General features: G+C 33.6%; 1 protein-coding gene across 2 annotated transcripts in view; it reads right to left on the bottom strand.

Moving 5' to 3' along the window:
• FBXL5 (F-box and leucine rich repeat protein 5) overlaps nucleotides 1-19,470 on the bottom strand; it is a 51,903-nt gene that overhangs the window by 30,451 nt on the left and 1,982 nt on the right. For both annotated transcript variants that reach the window (XM_074229757.1, XM_074229758.1), the window contains exons 2-3: nucleotides 5,363-5,578; nucleotides 1,359-1,454 (exon numbers count right to left, since the gene is read on the bottom strand). In XM_074229757.1, coding sequence (XP_074085858.1) covers nucleotides 1,359-1,454; nucleotides 5,363-5,578 — 312 coding nt within the window. The remainder of the gene's footprint in view (nucleotides 1-1,358; nucleotides 1,455-5,362; nucleotides 5,579-19,470) is intronic.

The following is a 19,470-nucleotide window of genomic DNA, read 5'->3' as shown; positions in this document are numbered from 1 at the left end:
CAGATAATTCTAATTAAAACTATATATTTATTTAACTAGAAATTTTAAAAGTGGCTTATCTAAAAGGGAAACAAGACAACCTACATGGCCATCATTACTACTACCCAAAATCAATCTATGAACATTTTTGTAAATAAAAATGAATATCCACTTTATTGATATAAATCACTTATCTTCTCCTTCAAAATTCAAGTAACAAACCATCTAGAAATAAATTCCAAGTTGAAAGAATGAATTCAAAAATGGCTGCACAAAATGAGAAGCAATGACTAAAGAAGAGCTCAACTTAATCTGGTTTGGTTGTGGTGATGCTTCCTTTTGATCATTTTTTTTGTATGACGGAAAAGTTCAACAGTTGTAAAATTTTTCTTATTAAATACATATTATTTGATATTTAAGTTATACTAATTTGAAAAATGTAACAATAATGGTAGGAATAGCTAACACATAAGGGATTTAAGTTTTGCAAAGCATTTTCCATATATTATCTTATTCAATACATACATGAGTGACTTATGCAAACAGCAGGAGGTACTATTAATTTTCTCTATTTTACACATTAGGTAAAATGAAACCAACAGGTGATGATGTCATGCTCAGGGTTTACAGAGGGAGGTAGTCAGAAAAGATGGGGAGAGGGTGGCTAGGATGGGCAAGAAGGGCATCTCTACTCATCAGAAAGCAGAGTAAATAAAATACAAACCACCTACCTATTTAAAAGGGTTTGTTAAACAACAATGGCAATTTTGGTCCACACTCTCTCAGGATACAAAAAGAGACATAGTCAGGGTGGCTGGCTCTAAAACAAACACAATAATCTAAAAGTATTCTATTGAGCAAGGGAAAATGTGTCCAATTTTTTGTTATTTTCAGGGACCTAAAAAAAAGCTTTCAAAATCAAAACTCAGGCTGTACTAGAAAAGATATTTACTTGTTTATAAGTTCCACAAGGATTGCCTATCATAAGGCTCTATTAAATGTTCCACAGATATTTATTCAACTGAACTGCCCTGATACAAACTCAAAGACCACTAGTGCAAAAACATCACTATGATCCTCCAAACTTAGAAATACGCCTATCAGCTTGCAAATTCATCATACAGGTGTTAAAACAAACTCAAAGAATTATTGTAAACTACCCAGTAACTAGTGCAAGGCTATGCACATAAAAGGAACTTGGATTGTTAAATGAAGAAATCAATCCACAAACAATTTGGACCTTCTTGCTTCCTTGGGTTTCTCTATAGTGTATAGTCAGTGTAAAGCAAACAGACAGGTGTGGAGTCAATTTCAACTCTATCAAAGCAATATAATATCTTAAGGCTAATTCATAAAAAAAAAATTCGAGCTATACTCACTTCCTCTTCTTCTTTCATATGAGGAAGGAAATCTCTTGTAAAAGCTTCCAGTCTCTCCTTCAGCTGCTTTGCATAATTTAGCTGCTCGTACTCGTTCTGAAGAAAACAAAAAGTGTTCTTTAAAATCAAGCTAATAAATACTGATTTTATTTGTATAAAGTTATAGCAATAAATATATCAAGTTCTAATGGGGAAAATTGCTTTTAAAATAGTAAAACTTCAATTTCTTGAGCACAACTTTTTTCTGCTATAAAATAACAGCTACATGATCTTAAAATTTTAATTATATGCATTTTTACTCTATTATCATCTAAATTTTTAATTACTTTTAAATTATTATATAATTACTTTTAAATCCAAAAATCTATTTTTATATAAGAATTTAAATTAATTCCTATTTATCTTCATTTCACTGTAATCCCTTCTCTAATAATTATAACAGACAATATAACAGGGGAAACAAGCTATTCCAAAAGAATACCATAAATGCTTTAAGACAATTGGCCAAACAATATTATAACAAGATCTCAGACCTTGACATTGACTTTTGGTTATGATGTATTAATAATGGTGTTAATTGGAAACCATGTTAATTGCAGCATTCTTAGGGGATACATAGTTTTATTAAGTATATTTAGTGGTACTATTTCACAAAGATTACAGGATTGTAGTTAGAGCTGGGAGAGGGCTTAACCCAAGGAGAAAAATAAATATAGCCTTAAGGGGAAAAAAAAAATCACCAGCACTTGGTGAGACACAACTTATGAGAATAAGTTGAATAGCTCTGCCTTCTATTGATAGTCCACTGTTATCGTTCCATTTCATTCAACTCCATATAATGGACAAGAACCAACCAAGAACCAGTAATTGTACTGGATTCCATTTTAACACATGTGCTTTTAACATCTATGTTAGTTGACATGTTCCTTACACATTCCAATTTCCCTATTCCCTCATCAGAACTTTTTCTCTTTTTACCTTCAGAATTTTTTCCTAAGGATTTCCAATCCTTCTAAGTATGAATTCTCTCTCCAGAATTTTGAGTCACGGAACCCTAGCTGTCATTTCTGATTCCCTTGACATTTGCTTTCCAAAAATAACATACACATCAGACCATGCCTAGTTTTCTTTTGTCCTGTCACAAATTTCAAGATGGAATCTCTTAATGTAAAGAGAAAATGAAAAATAAATTTAATTTGACTGACACTTCAAAACCAATAAATGTAAGTTATGGGAAAGCAGTTACATCTAAAGACAGGCTGGCTAACATTTTGTGTTTTTATCATGGATTCCTTTAAGCAATCTGATAAAGCCTGTGTACATCCACCCCACCACCCAGAAAATAAAATATTTAAATGCACATAGGATTGCAATTTAATCACTTGTTTTTTAAATGCATACCAGCTGAGTGTCCATATATTACAAAAAATAGTGACTTTCTATTTTCCTTAACACAATAAATGAAATTTCATAGAATAATTAATATTAACACCTTTAAGTATTACTATACATTGATAATAAACTCCTTCATAATAGCAATGAGATAATATGGGCAGTTAGATGGTGCAGTGCATAGAGCACTGGTCTTAGATCAGAAGGAATCCGGCTTCAGACACTTGCCACTTCCTAGCTGTGTGACCTTGGGCAAGTCACTTAACCCTGATTGCCTGGCATCCAGGGCCATCTCCAATCATCCTGATTCATATTTGGCCACTGGACCCAGATGGTTCAGAGGGTGAAAGTGAGGCTGGTGACCTAGTACAGCACTCCCTCACTCAAATCCAATTCATGTGCTTGTCATGACATCACCTCCTGATGTTGTGGTCTTTGAAAATGTAGGACAAACATTGAGGCAATATGAAAAAATATCATTTCCAAAAGAACCCTTACTCAGGATGTTGTTGTTCAGTCAGATTCAACTCTTTGTAACTGAGGTTTTTTTTTTGACAAGGATACTGGAATGTTTTCTCACTTTGTTCCCCAGCTCATTTTACAGATGAGAAATTGAGGCAAACAAGGTGCCCAGGGTCACAAAGCTATTAAGTGTCTGAGGCTAGATTTGAACTCATAAAGATGAGTCTGTGTAATTCCAAGCCCAGGGCTCTATGTACTACACTAATTGCCCACTCTAGTTGCCCATTACCAATGACTTAATTATCAATACTTATAAAGTACTCTTTAGTTTTACAAAGCATTTTCTTCCTAATAATCCTCTGAGGGGGTGGCTAGGTGGCACTGTGGATAGAGCACCGACCCTGGAGTCAGGAGGATCTGAGTTCAAATCCAGCCTCACACACTTAATAATTGCCTAGCTGTGTGGCCTTGGGCAAGCCACTTAACTCCCACTGCCATGCAAAAATATAATAATAATAATAATAATAATAATCCTTTGAAAAAAGTGGTAGTTACATTATTCCCATTTTACAGATGATGAAATTTAAATCTAGCTTAAATTTAGGTCTTCCGACTACAAATTCAGTATTTTTCACTATATCAGGGTACCTTATGCAAAAAGGATTCTCTAACAATTCACAGGTTCAACTAATCATACTTAAAAGCATTTATCTAATTTTTCTTTTTAAAAGCTGTTCATCAAATTTTAGAGCATAAGTTGGTAGCCTAGTCACATCGTGACCCAGCAGTTATTAGTCACTAATTGACATTACTTCCATAGGTTCCCTAAAATTCTTTTGTAGATACCCTTTTTTTTTCCATTTGGTCAATGGAGGAAACAAACTTCAGTCACCACTGAGAGTGAAGAGTTCCAAATTGAAGATCACAAAATCCTCAAAGATCCATATAATTAACTTGATATTTGTTTTAACACTTACCTCTCTCTGTAGGTTCATTAATATGATGAACATTAATATGATGAACATTAATATGATCAACCTTCATAGCAACTATTTCTTCTATGCAATACTTCATAAAATCTAAAAATCACTACATAATCAGTTAACAATATTTGAATTAATCAAAAATAATTCCTTTTCAGAAAAACAATAGCAGATACCCTTACACACCCCAATTTAGAAATTTAATCCTAAAAATATAACTCATTTTTATATAGCTAAAGGGTTTATAGAGTCCTTTCTTCACAAATTTTGTAGAGTAGATAGGGTGTGAAATATCAGGACAAATATATCAGAAGTTTAATTTTTTTCATTAAAATTACCCCAAAAATAATCTAAATGTCACCACCTAGTATCTAATGGATAAATAGTATTATCTTGTAATTTTTACAAAAACATGTAGTATACTAATGTAGGGGGAAAAAGTAACTTGTATTCAACACTTTTAAATATCAAGAGGAAAGAACTTGAACTTAACCACAACCTTCACAAACATCTTGTATCACTTATCATCTAATTTCAGTATTTCATTATACTACTTCAATAACAAAAGAAATAGAAGAATAAATTTGAACTGGGAAAAAAACTTAAGAGTGGATATAAAGTATTTGTTTCTAAGTTTTAATACTGCAGTTGAAAATTAGTCCTTTAGATTAAGCCAAAGAAATTTGAAATTTTTAATCTTTCCATTAGACTTAGCATTTAGGAAGATCTGGAAGAATTCACTTTAGTTCAGTATGAAAGCCATGTTAACCCAAAAAATATTGAGTAGTATCCTTTATGCCTAAAAATTATTCTTGTTTTATATTTATTCTGAACATAGGTATGGTGAGACACATAGCTACATCTCCCGGATGGGAAACAAACCCTTTGAGAGTAAGAAATTACTTTTTTTTAAGTTTTTGCAAGGTAATGGGATTAAGTGGCTTGCCCAAGGCCACACAGCTAGGTAATTATTAAGTGTTTGAGGCCAGATTGAACTCAGGTCCTACTGACTCCAGGGCCAGTGCTCATCCACTGTGCCACCTAGGCGCCCCAAGAAATTATATTTTTAAAAATCTTTAATACTTGTAGTTTGACTGAAATAAAAGTTTAGCAAATTTTCCCCAATACATAGACTTGAGACTATAAAAATATTATTTTAAAGCTTACCTTCACATTCTTCAACCCTTTCTCAAAGAGGCTAAGCATTTCGGAGAGTTTGTTGTCAGAGTGTACATTATAAATGGTCCGGCTGCGTTGCTGAAGCAAGCCAATAATGTATTCATTCTCAATCTGCTCATGCATTTTGAATTCCTTAAATGTAGCATACAGAGATTGCAGAAGAGCACGGAAATCATTGTTGTTGGAAAAGTTGGTTTTAGAAAGCTGAATGAAAATAAGTGTTCAAAATAAAAAATTCAAATTAACATGTACAAAGAATATTACAATAGTTCCCATTTATTTTAACTTATTTGCAAACCCCTCCCTTTATACTTGGATCTGGAAATGCAGCAAGTTGCCATATTATTGGATTAGAATTCAGAATATCTGGATGCTGATACAAACTGTGTAATGGTGGGCAAACTACTCAAGTTCCCTCTTACTAAATGATTCATATTCTAAAACAAATTGTTTAGATGACCAAAAAAGAGTCAGTAAGCTTCAAGATCACAAACCTAGACTATTTGAATTGTTAGAAATTTTTTTGACTAAATTCTGTGGACATTCAACATCTTGTGTAGTTGCCTCTTTCTATAGTCATCTTTAGTCAGCATGATATATAGGAAAGAGCATTACACACTAGAATTTTTTTAAAAACCTGGTTCAAATATTACATCTGAAACCTTCCATCGTAGGTAAAAGTTTCTTCATCTGGTTTGTACCAGATTTCCTCTGTGGCCCCTATAGGTTCTTTTTAAAAAATATAAATATTTTTATTTGTTTTCCAATTATATACAAGAGTAGTTTCTACCAATCACTTTTTTGTAAGATTTTGAATTTACAATTCTCTCCCCCAACTCTCTTCCCTTCCCCCTTCCCCCAACAGAAGGCAGTCTGCTAAGTCTTTAATTTGTTTCCATGATATGTGTGTGTATACATATATACATATATATATGTAAATTGAATGTGGTGAGAGAAAAAACATCCATGAGGAAGAAAAAATACTAAAGATAAGCAAAATTATGTAATACATAAAACAATATTTTTTTAAAAAATTGAAGATAATAATCTTTGGTCTACTTTTAACCTCCACAATTCTTTCTCAGGCTACTGAGAAAGTGAAATGTAGTCAACAAGTCCATCAAGATTGATCATCATCCTGTGTTGCTGTTAGGGTATACAATGGTTTTGCTCATCTTACTCAGCATCAATTCATGCAAGTTTTTCCAAGTTTCTCTGAAATCCCATCCTTCCTGATTTCTAATAGAACAATAGTGTTCCATCACATACATATAATCACAATTTGTTCAGCCATTCCCCAACTGATTGTCATGCCCTCGATTTCCAATTCTTTGCCACTACAGAGTTGTTATAAATATTTTTGTACCCTTGTGGATCCTTTATGCTCTTATGACCCAAAGATAAGGATACATTAAATTCTAAAATTCTATAATTCCAAACAACCACTTGTTGAATTTACACATCAACAAAAATATCAAGGAATGGCTGGTTCTATGACATTTTTTTAGGTATAATTAAGGGGGCAATGAACTCAAGAATAAAATTATAAACTTGAGAAACAGTTCAGAAAGGACTGAGTCAAGCATAGAGGAGAAAAACTGGGTTGGTCTCAGAAAATGAGATAAAAGTTACAATGCAATTCCCCCAACATTAAGAAAGTAATAGGGTCGTTATGAACATTTAAAAAAAAAACATGCATTATTTGGGAGATTAATAAGTCTATAAATCTGTTTTACAAAGTATATGATAAAGTAGCTGTTCTCCAGGTATCTTTCTAAGGATGACAGGATATATAAGCTCCCTCTAAACTATGAATCAATGAGGTATTTACATAAAATTAAGCACTTCAAATACTGCCTGAGTTGCTATAAGATATCTAAGCATTTCTTTCAAAAACAAAAGATACTAAATATTCAGTAATTTGTCTAAGAAGGTATTTTTGATCTCTTCCAGGAATATTTCACAAATATCAGGAATATTAACTAAATAATGCAGAATACAGGAATCAGTATATTTTTTAAAGAGTAGGAAAAATGGGTATAGGAGACCATTTAATATAAAGAACAAGAAAAGCTGTTTCACAATTGGATAACTTTCTGAAAATTGGATAACTTTCTCAAATTTGAGTGTCCAAAGGCAACAATGACAGCTACTTGAGCTTCAATTAAATTACAAAATTAAAATAGCCAAAGATACACTTCAAAATCAGATTACAATATCCAATTAAGGCAAATATTCAAACCCTGCAAACCTTAAGACTGTTTTCTACCTATTATATCAATTCCCAAGGTCAATAATTAAATGGAGTCAAGGAAAGGAGGAGCCATACTAATAAACAGTGAACACATTAGTCAATTATGTTTACTGGACTGAATATATTTTCTGACTAACTCAACCATAATAAAGTGTCTTTGATTTAAAAAAAAAACTTTACTTTCTAAAGGTATTTTGCAATTTCAACCCTTCAGTCCAATCTGTCTTGATACTATTTTTCAATTAATTTGAATCTAATGACAGCACATCATTAAAAATAAAGGGAAGTAGATAATAAGCATCATTCTTATGCAAAATTGGGTGTGCATATATTAACATGTATTGACTAAAGAATACCATTAAGAGTTTTTATGAAACACATATTTTATTTTTCCATGTAATATCTCCGGTTGAAAAAAAATGGAAAAAGGAAGTTTTCTGAAAACTTTATCAGTGAAGATTTCCAGCTTTGCGCTTTTTATCTGTGGCCATGTTTATGCCACAGATTAGACTGTTTTTATAAAAGCTTTATTTGTATCTGTCAGAAGCTACATAGAAGACATTCTTTTTTCAAAGGTAAATCTAAAAGTAATACAATTAGTATATGTAAATTTTTTGTTAATACAAAATATTCTTTTTTAAGTCAGGATCAATGTGAAGAGGCTTAAGAAAAAACAGGCAAAAAAATCTTTCAACTAAAATTTGCAATTAGTAAATGTGGAACCTACTTGAAATCAACAGGAAGTTGACCATGTCATATTTTTTAATGAGAATAATTTAGGCCCCCAAAAGATGAGAAGCACTGAATAATCCTTTAGAAAAGGGATGTTATAGTGGATAAAATTTAAATCTTGGAGTCAATGAAGATCTAAACCTCTCAAGGAACTTATATCTTGGTTCTGCCACATCTGAAAACTTTTAGGATAATTACAACTTCTTTAGCGGTTAGACTAGATGGCTTCTACTATCCAAGGAATCAACAAAAAATTGATTAAGCACATGCTATATTCCAGGTATTAGGAGATAAAAATCACAACAATCCCTTCCCCTCAAAATGACTCCTAGAATTCTAAATCAGAAAGTTCTGACCCAGTAAGTACTCTTCTAACTACAACAGAGCCTAAAAAAAGAATCATAAACATTTTTTAAAAAGCTATTACAGATTGGGGCAGCTAGGTGGGGCAGTGGATAAAGCACTGGCCCTGGAGTCAGGAGTACCTGGGTTCAAATCCGGGCTCAGACACTTAATAATTACCTAGCTGTGTGGCCTTGGGCAAGCCACTTAACCCCATTTGCCTTGCAAAAGAAAAAAACCTAAAAAAAAAGCTATTACAGAGCTGTGTGGCCTTGGGCAAGCCACTTAACCCCCTTTGCCTTGCAAAACCTTAAAAAAAAATTACAGTTCTCATTTTTGGTCTTTGATTTTTCCTTTACATTAAAAATCCAAGTAAGGAGAAATGGATAGTTCTGGTAATAAGTAGGAGGGGGAAGCAGGGTAGTACAATGAAAAAAAGTACAGGTTCTGAGGAGCCAAGGAACATGATTCTGACCAAAGCTTAATTTAACTTCTCTGTGTTTGAGTTCCTTCGTCTGTAAAATGAAAGGGTTTGGTTACATGACCAAAAAGATTCATTCAAGGTCCAAATTGAGGATCTGCTCCTGTGGAAAGAACAATTTACAAGCCAATTATGTTTTCAACTTGGAAATAACTTGTACAGTTCAATTTTTAAAGTATTTTTAATAATTGATTATAACATATTTAGTCAGGTGATGTTAGAATTTAATTTCAATTCAAACACCTATAAAACTAAATGTATTTAATTTCTCAAATGTACTATTATTTAAGTCAGAAACAAAAGCAAAGAATGGCTATCATTAGGATTGAATTTTTTTAATTATATATTTTAAGGTTTTCAATTTTACAATTTTTTTCCTCCCTCCCCCCAACAGAAGACAATATGAATTAGTCTTTACTTTTGCTTCCATGATATGTATAAATCAAAATTGACTGTGTTGAGAGAAGAAACAGATATATAAGGAAGAAAAACATTAGCGAGCACAAAATTGTATAGTATATAAGACAACTTTTAAAAATTGAAGATAATAAAATAAATCCCCTAAAACTGTCTCTGATTATTGAACTGATGGAGTGAGTCTATCAAGGTTGATCAACATCCCATGTTATAGTTAAGGTGTATAATGTTCTTCTGATTCCAATTATCTTACTCTCCATCAATTCATGGAAGTCTTTCAAGGTTTTTCTGAAATCATGCCCCTCAGGATTTCTTATAGAATAATAGTGTTACATCACATGCATAAGCCCCAATTAATGATGGGCATCCCCTCATGGACTTTAAAGTTTTTTTAAAATTCTGATATTAGGGCAGCTAAGTGACATAGTGAATAGAGCACAGGTCCTGGAGTCAGGAGGACCCGAGTTCAAATTTGAACTCAAACATTTAATAATTGCCTAGCTGTGTGACCTTGGGCAGTCACTTAACCTCACTGTCTTAAATAAATTTAAAAAAATTACTCATTTTAAAATACTGATATCATTTCCCAATAACCTTTCCTCCATAATAAAATGCTCCTTTCTGTAATAAGAAGGCATAATTAGGCATAAAAAAAAATGTTGGTCATGTTGGTGTTTCAGAACTTTACTATTTCTGAGGAAGTTATACCACCAGCCTTCCAAACACCTAGGTTACAAGTTTGGAGTCTTTCATTAATTGTTCTAACTTCTTAACACATCTCTTTTCTCCACATTTAGGGCTACTACTCTATACTTGAGGCCTTCAAAACTTTTCATTTAAGTCTACTGAAATAGCTTGTTTACCTACCTTCAGTCTCTCATCTCTAATCCACCCCTCTACAAGTAACTGCTAAATTGATATTCCTTTTTTAATAGTACTTTATTTTTCCAACTACATGTATAATTTTTTGTTTTAAATGAAATTTTGAGTTCAAACTTTCTACCACTCTCCCTTCCCTGCCTGAGATGGTAAGCAATTTGATACAGGTTATATTTTGGGAAATCATGTAAAACACATCAATATTAGACATGTTGTGAAAGAAGAAACAGAACAAAAGGTAAAACTATTAAAAAAAATAAAGTGAAAATGGCATGCTTCAATCTGCATTCAGTCTCCATCAGTTCTCTGTCTGGATTTGGATAGCTAAATCGATATTTCTTCTTTTTCTTTTTTTTCAAGGCAAATGGGGTTAAGTGGCTTGCCAAAGGCCACACAGCTAGGCAATTATTAAGTGTCTGAGACCGGATTTGGACCCGGGTACTCCTGACTCCAGGGCCGGTGCTCTATCCACTGCCGCCTAGCCGCCCCTAAATTGATATTTCTTAAAGCACAAGTTTGAACACATCAATCGCCTACTTAAGTACCTTCAGTGACTCCCTACTTTGTTTAGAATACAATATACATAATATCCTTTGTTGAACATAAGCTCCATGACTCCCTCATGGATTCCACATTCCAGTCAAAATGGTCTGCATATGGTATTACATTTCCTTTCCCTATACCTTGGTACAGGCAGTTTCTCTATGCCTGGAATGTCTTTTTTTTTTCCATTATTTCCATTTCTTAGAATCCCTAGTTCCAATCAAGATTCAATGTACATGCCACTTAATCTATATGATATAGCAGAAATTTAATAGATGCTTGTGTATTGATAGATTTCCAGATTCCTCAAATGTTTAACACTGCATCTGCTTGCTATTCTTTAAAATATTCTAGGAGGTGGCTAGGTGGCACAGTGGATAGAGCACCGGCCCTGGAGTCAGGAGTACCCGGGTTCAAATCCAACTTCAGATACTTAATAATTGCCTAGCTGTGTGTTCTTGGGCAAGCCACTTAACCCCATTGCCTTGCAAAAACCTAAATAAATAAATAAATAAATGAAATATTCTGGATATATTTTAATGACAAATGCTTTATTATTAGAATATGTTTTTTGAAGAGAGATTTTTATCTTTCTGCATTTTTCTCTCTCAAAATACTTAAAATGCCAAGAGTCAATTTTTTCCCCTCCATTTGTAAAAGGAATTGTGAAAGATGAATGAATAAGGCATACTGGTGTCTACTGTCAATGGTCAGGCTAGTAGGCCCTATATAAATACTTATTTTCTTCCCTCTTCTCCCTTAGAACAACAATTAGGAACATGCAAGCTAGCTTTATCCCAAAGTTTGAAATATGTACAAATTTTTAAATTTTCCTATACAAACATAAAGGTATTCAAATATATAAAATTGCAGTAAGAAAAAATAAAGTCATAATAATAATAATGGCATTTAAACAATGCTTAAGAGACTGTAAAGTGCTTTATAAATATTATCTCATTTGACCCTTAAAAATCCTGGGAGATACATACCACAACCCTATATGGTCCCTTTAAGTTATTATAGGATCACTATTGACTAATGAGGAAAAACTGAGGCCCAGAGGTAAAAATAACTTATCCAAGGTCACCCAAGTAGAAAAGCTGGGATTCATATCCACATCTTCTGGCTCCAAGTCCAGAACTTTTTCAGTGGTTATTTGTTTAAAATTCTTCTCATCCAAACTACACTACCCTTGAAGTTAATTTTTTAAGTTAAATAAAGATGGGTACAAGTTTTTCTACTTCTTAGGGAACACAATAGTTGTAGAACATAATACAAAAAACCCCACTTATCCATAACCACAATGGTGCTTTTAGAGAACAAAGTACCCAAATCAACCAAAGATAGCAAGGTATAGATTTTACTGCACTTTGCTTTATGGCACTTTGCAGATATTAATTTTTTTAACAAACTGAACGTTTATGGCAACTATACCCTGAGCAAGTCTATCAGTGTCATTTTTCTAACACCTTGTATTCACATCTCTGTATCACATCTCTGTATCCCATTTTGGTAACTCTTGCAATATTTTTTTTATTATGTTGGTTTATAAGCTATATGTGTTATGGTGATTTGTGATTTTTGATGCTACTATTGTAATTGTTTGGGGGTGCCACACAACATATGTGGTGTTCTGACTGTTCTAACCATAAGCTGTTCCCTGTGTCCATCTATCCCTTCCTCTCCTCTAGCCTCCCTATTCCCCTAGATACAACAACACTTTAGTTAGGTCAATTAAACCCTACAAGTGCTCAAGTGAAAGGAAGAGTCATCAAACTTCATTGCTATCTTCTTTTAAGACATTGCCACTGCTATCTCAATTTTCAGTAACCACCAGCAATGACCATCTGAATCAATAAGCAGTCATCAATGTGCTGACTAAACCTTCCTCCAGCAAAAAAAGATTAGAAGTCACTGAAGGCTCATATTTTTAAATTAAGGTTTGTATCTTTGTAACAAAGACCCTACTGTACATTTAACAGGTTTCAGTATATATCTAACTTTAAAATGCACTGGGAACCCAAAAAATTCCACTTTATTGTGGTGGTCTGGAACTGAACAATTATCTCCAAGGTATGCTTCTATTCACCATGGCTCTGAAAGCCTGAGAAACTGATCATTTAGGAAAAGTATACAACATAAGGGATAACTCAAAATCTGACACCTCTTAATTTGCTGGTGTAGATCAAATACTTCAATAATCCAGAAGTTCTAATAAATACTCTGGGGAGTAAAAGAAGTTATTCCAAATGTGTTTTTATTAGCATGATACAATACCCCACCTAAGGCAATGAAATCTTTAGTGACCTGAACAAGATTTCAAACCTAATCTTATGTAAGGGATAGACTATGAAGTTAGGGTCTTTCTGATTCCAAGGCTGGCCAACATTTTATGAACTAGGTCCTGAATGCAAAGTTGAAAGATAGTACCAGACTCAAAGTAAGTTTAAATATAATTGCAAGGGGAGGCTAGGTGGCACAGTGGATAGGGCACTGGCCCTGGAGTCAGGAGTACCTGAGTTCAAATCCGGCCTCAGACACTTAATAATTACCTAGAGCTGTGTGGCCTTGGGCAAGCCACTTAACCCCATTACCTTGCAAAAAAATATATATATATATATATAAAAATAATAATAAAATTGCAAGGATTGAGACATGCACAGAGGTAAAAATGATTTAAGGGACCATTAAACAAAGCAAAGATAAAATCTATACAAAAGGCACTGTGAAAGTATAAGGAGGGAGAAAGAGAACGCTACTGACTAAAATATTCTGGAAAAGCTTCACAGAATTGGCATTTGAGTTGAACCTTGAATGAGTCTTTCAACAAGGTATTAATAAGGGAACAAAATTCAGATATGTAATATGAATTAGAATAAAAAGAACATGAATTAAAACAACTCCAAGATATCATCTTACACCCATCAGATTGACTAAAGTGACAGAAAAGGAAAAAGTCAAATGCTGAAGAAGATGTGGGAAAATTGGGACACTAATGCATTGTTGGTGGAATTGTGAAATGATCCAACCATTCTGAGGAGCAATTTGGACTATGCCCAAAGGGCAATAAAACTCAGCATATACCCTTTGATACAGCAATACCACTACTAAGTCTATAAGAGATCATTAAAAAGGGGAAATGGACCCACAGGTACAAAAATATTTACAGTAGCACTTTCTGTGATGGCAAAGAATTGGAAATGAAGGGAATGACCCTCAAATTGGCTGAATAAATTCTGACAGATAAATGTAATGAGCACTACTGTACTAAAAGAACAGTGACCAGGCAGAAAAACCAGGAAAAGATTTACAAGAATTGAAGCTGAGTGAAGTGAACAGAACAAGGAGAATATTGTACACATAACAATAATACTGCATTGATCCACTATGACTGATCAACTACTGGATCAACAATACAATGATCCAAGTCAGTTCCTTAAGACTAATAATGTGCAAACACTATCCAAATTCAGAGGGGGAAAAAAAAAAACTATGGAACCTGGAAGCAGATTGAAGCATATTATTTTAATTTTGTTGTTTTCTGTGATTTTTCCCCCTTTCTGTTTCTTCTTTCACAACATGACTAATGTGGAACTACATTTCCATGACTTCTCTTGTATAACCTATATCAGATTGCTTGAACTCTAGGGGAGAGGGAAGGAGGGAGGGAAAGGAGTAAGAAAAATTTGAAATTAATCTCATAAAAACATAAAAACGAATGTTGAAAACTATCTTTATATATAATTGGGAAAAATAAAATACTATCTACAAAAAAACCCCCAGCAAGAATGTATAATTGAAAAGTAATTTATATATCAAAAAAGGTGCATGGAATGTTGAACCCAGATTGCATGGGCTCTCAAATGCCAGACCAATGAAATTATATTTTATCCCATAAGCAGAAGGAAGCCAATTAAAGTTGTTGAGCAAGGAAGAAACATAAGACCTGAGCATTAGGAAGATTATTTTGTCAGCTATATTGAAGACAGACTGAAAAGGAGAGAAATCTGAGGTAGAAAGACTGCTAAGGAGATTGATAGCATAGTACAGAAAAGAGGTGATGAGTTGTGCTATCTAAATGGACTAGAATCAGATGAAAAAAATATTATGGAAGTATAATCAATAGGACTTTGATGGTTAACTGAAACATCAGGGTGAAGAGAGTAAAGAGAATCAAAGAAAAGCTGATTTTTCAAGTTTATTTAAGTGTAAAGATAATAATACAATCAAAAGAACTAAGGAAACTAGGAAGAATGGGCTTAAATCTGAAAAATGCCAATTAAGAGTTCAATCTCACGTTAGTTTGATTTTTAGGTGCCTAACAGTATCAAGACATCTAGGTCCAGAAAACAATTAGAGATACAGAACCCTAGCTCAGGGGAGAATAGGGTTATATACAAAGAATTTGGAGTTATCTGTATAGAGCTAATAATTGAACACATGGGAACAGATGAGATCTCTAAGGGGAAAAGTATGGAGAAAAAGGAAATGAATTGAAATCTAAATGTCAGTAAAATAGCAAGACATCAGGAAAAATTCACCCCAAAAAATGGTCAATTCTACATACTATGAACAAGAATCAAGAAATAATTACCTTTTACACAATAACAAGAAAAACCAAGAAACTGAATAAATAAAGGTCTCTCCTTTGCTGTATATTTAAAAAAAAAAAATAAATTGAAAGGAGTAAATTCGTTAAAAACAATTTACAGGGGGCAGCTAGGTGGCATAGTGGATAAAGCACAGGCCCTGGAGTCAAGAGTACCTGGGTTCAAATCCGGTCTCAGACACTTAATAATTACCTAGCTGTGTGGCCTTGGGCAAGCCACTTAACCCCCATTTGCCTTACAGAAACCTAAAAAAAAAACAAAAAAAAAACCCAATTTGCAGATTTAACAAAAATACCAATCACAATATCAAAAGTTTACTTTATTCACTAAAATCATGACAAATTTTAAGCAAGCAAGAATATAAAAATAAAATGACAAAAATATTTGCCCTACCAAATTTCAATATTTACTATAAAGCAATAATTATAAAATTGCATAGTATAGATAAAATCAATACAGTTAAGAGAACAGCATAAAATCATGACTAAAAAGAATTCTCAAATACATAATGTGAAAATATAATAAACTGGTATAAGATGAAAAATGAGTTTAGAAGCATACCTCACGTATATAATAAAGATGAATAGTGTAAATAATGTGCCATTTTTTTAAAGTCAGAAGAAACAACCTCAAATATGAAGACAATGAGTGCTTTATTAAGTAAATGGGAAAATAATCTGAAATTTAAATGGGTTTACCTATACTAAAAAGATTTTGCACAGAGAAATCCCTCTAAAATTAAAAGAAATGGTAAAAGGAAAAAATTTTTGCAGTTTCGGCCATCAGTTAAAGATGTGACCAGAGAAATCTCTTATATCATATCTATTGGATATTAAAGATCTTAGAGAACTTTATCTGTATCTTGTCCTGTGTATTAAAGCTAACTATATCAATGAGGGGCAACTAGGCAACACAGTGGATACAGCACTGGCCTTGGAGTCAGGAGGACTCTAGGAGGACCTGAGTTCAAATCTCACCTCCACTACTTGACACTTACAAGCTGTGTAACCTTGAGCAAGTCACCTAACCCTGATTGTCACGAATCCATCCAGACATCTCCAGTCATCCTGCTTCCTACATGGCCACTGGATCCAGATGGTTCTGGAGGAGAAAGTAAAGCTGGTGTACCTTCTCATTCAAAATCCAATTCATATACTTGTCATGGCATCACCTCCCTGATGTCATGGTCTTTTTTTTGAGAAAGGAGGACAAACATCATTCAACTACATCAATGGCTTCACTCCCTTCAATAAAATAAATGCAAACTCCTTGAGAGTAGGGACCCTTTTACATCTATTTTTCTATCACAAGACTAGTTAGCACTATTAATAGACATTAAGATTTGATGTTATTTGAAAAAAGAAATTTATATTGCATCTAATATTAGAGAAATATTATCTGCATCTAAACTAATGCATTTTAGAATACTGGTAAATTAGTATAAAACCTCTCCTTTCTTAAATGAGACCATTATCAGTCAAAGGATATGCAAAGGCAATTTATAGATGAGGAAATCAAATTGATTCATAGTCATGAAAAACTGCTCTAAGTCATTACTTATTAGAGAAATGTAAATTAAAGCATCTCTGAGATACTACCTCACACCTCTCAGACTGGCCAATATGACCAGAAAGGAGAATGATCAATATTGGAAGGGATGTGGGAAATCTGGGACACTAATACACTGTAGGTGGAGCTGTGAACTCATCCAACTTTTCTGGGGAGCAATTTGGAATTATGCCAAAAGGGCAATAAAAATGTGCATACCCTTTGATCCAGCAAGACTACTACTGGTTCTATACCCTGAAGAGATCATGAAAAAGAGTAAAAAAACATCACTTGTACAAAAATATTCAGAGCAGCCCTGTTTGTGGTGGCAAAAAAATGGAAATTAAGTGAATGTCCATCAAGTAGAAAATGGCTGAACCAAGTGTGATATATGTATGTTACGGAACGCTATTGTTCTAGTAGAAACTAGGAGGGATGAGAATTCAGAGAAGCCTGGAAGGATTTTCAAAAATTGATGCTGAGTGCGATGAGCAGAACCAGAAGAACATTGCACACCCTAACAGTTCAGAAAGGTCCTAGCAAACCCAGTGATGACATCAGCCTGTTGTCCATAGATCTAAGTTAAGACAAGATCATCACAATTAGATTGTCACTAGTGATCAATTTTTTAGGCATTATAAACTCAGATTATTTAAAGAATAGCAAACCTGTAATATGACAGTGGAAAGGGACAGACACTCACACACACACACAGACAAACACGAAATCCTTGAAGTATTTACATATTTAAGAAAAGAAGTTTAACTCCTTCAAGTAATAAGAGACAGCTTACATTTAGGAGACCTGGATTCTTTTTATAACTTTACTAAGGGACTTAAATGACTTTAGGTCAGCTATTCAGTATTTACTTTTTCATCTGCAAAACAGAAATACAAGGTCTATCAGTTGTTGTTGATTTAACAAGTCCAAAAATGTTTTGAAAAAGTTTAAACATTTGAGAAACACAAGGAAATATCATGGATACTACCAAAATTTAGCTTAAGAATGTTGCCAGGGACTTACTTAACAGCTAACATTTACTTAGTACTTGGTGCCCTGAGGCACTGTGCTAAAGCCCTTTACAATTATTACCCCATTTCATCCTCACTTCAACTGGGAGAAGTTGGGGTTGTTATTATTCCCATTTTATAGATAAGGAAATTGGAGCTGACAAAGGTTAAATAACTTGCCCAGAGTCAAACAACTAGTATGTGTTGGAGGCCACACCTGAACAGATCTTCCAGATTCCCAGCCCAGTGCTCTGTTCCAGCAAGCTGCCCACTCACTTAAAGGTTAAAAATCATATACATACACATCTATTTCTAAAATGATAATTCCCATGCTAATAATGAATTATGAATTGACTCTTACTTAATCTCTGTACCCACCAAATCTTTTAGAATCTAAATAAAACATACTTTGTAGCTTTCTTTAAAAGGTACAAGAGAGGTAGTAGCATAGTAAGATGCAGTCAGTCAGAAACCTTGGATTCAAATTCTGCTTCTAACACACACTGACTGTGCTACACTAGCCAAATCACTGAACCTCTCAATGCCCTGAGTAACCAATCTTCTGAGCAGGTGCCCAGTTGCATTGGAGGAGTTAATTTCCTCAAAAGTATCAAAGTTTTATTAATAAAAAAAAGGCATTGATAGTTTGGCTGGGTACAAGTGGTCAATATAATAAATGAGATGAATCCTCAGAATTTATCTGAAATAAGAATAACTATTTTTCCATTTAATGCTTAGAGAAGTTTCCCACTTCGGGTCTGAAGGAACTCAAATGCTATCCCATGGATGGAGCCCAATTCTTTCCCAATAACCAAAAGATTCAGGATTTTCATGTGAAATTTTGCAGCAATTAGCTTCTCCAAGAAACTGGAGGGCAAGCTTTCCATGTTTACCCCAGGGTTTAGTATGCCCAATGCCAGCCATACAGTAGGCACTAATCATATGATGACTAATTAATCCATGATTCAGAGAATGAGAATCACTCCATCTTTATTGTTTGCATAAATAAAATCATTTCATTTCGTTGTTACCCCATCAAAACTTAGAATCCCATATAGTTGCTAGAATTAAGCTCATTTTAACATGCAGTCCAAAAGGAAGCTTTTCTCAACAAACTAATGGGTAAACATTTCTAAGTCAGTGAAAAAAGGAGGCAAAGTGTTTTATCATTAAACAGTTGAGTAGTCACCAAATAATCCAATGCCATGTCTCATTAGTTCTCATGATCCAGATTCTGTCATCAGTTACCATTTGGTCTTAAAAGTTACAGAAATATCACA

The sequence above is a fragment of the Macrotis lagotis genome, chromosome 3 (genome assembly GCF_037893015.1).
Source record: "Macrotis lagotis isolate mMagLag1 chromosome 3, bilby.v1.9.chrom.fasta, whole genome shotgun sequence".
NCBI lineage: Eukaryota > Metazoa > Chordata > Mammalia > Peramelemorphia > Peramelidae > Macrotis > Macrotis lagotis.
Note: the sequence above shows the minus strand (reverse complement) of the source record. Positions and strands in the feature narration are given on the sequence as shown.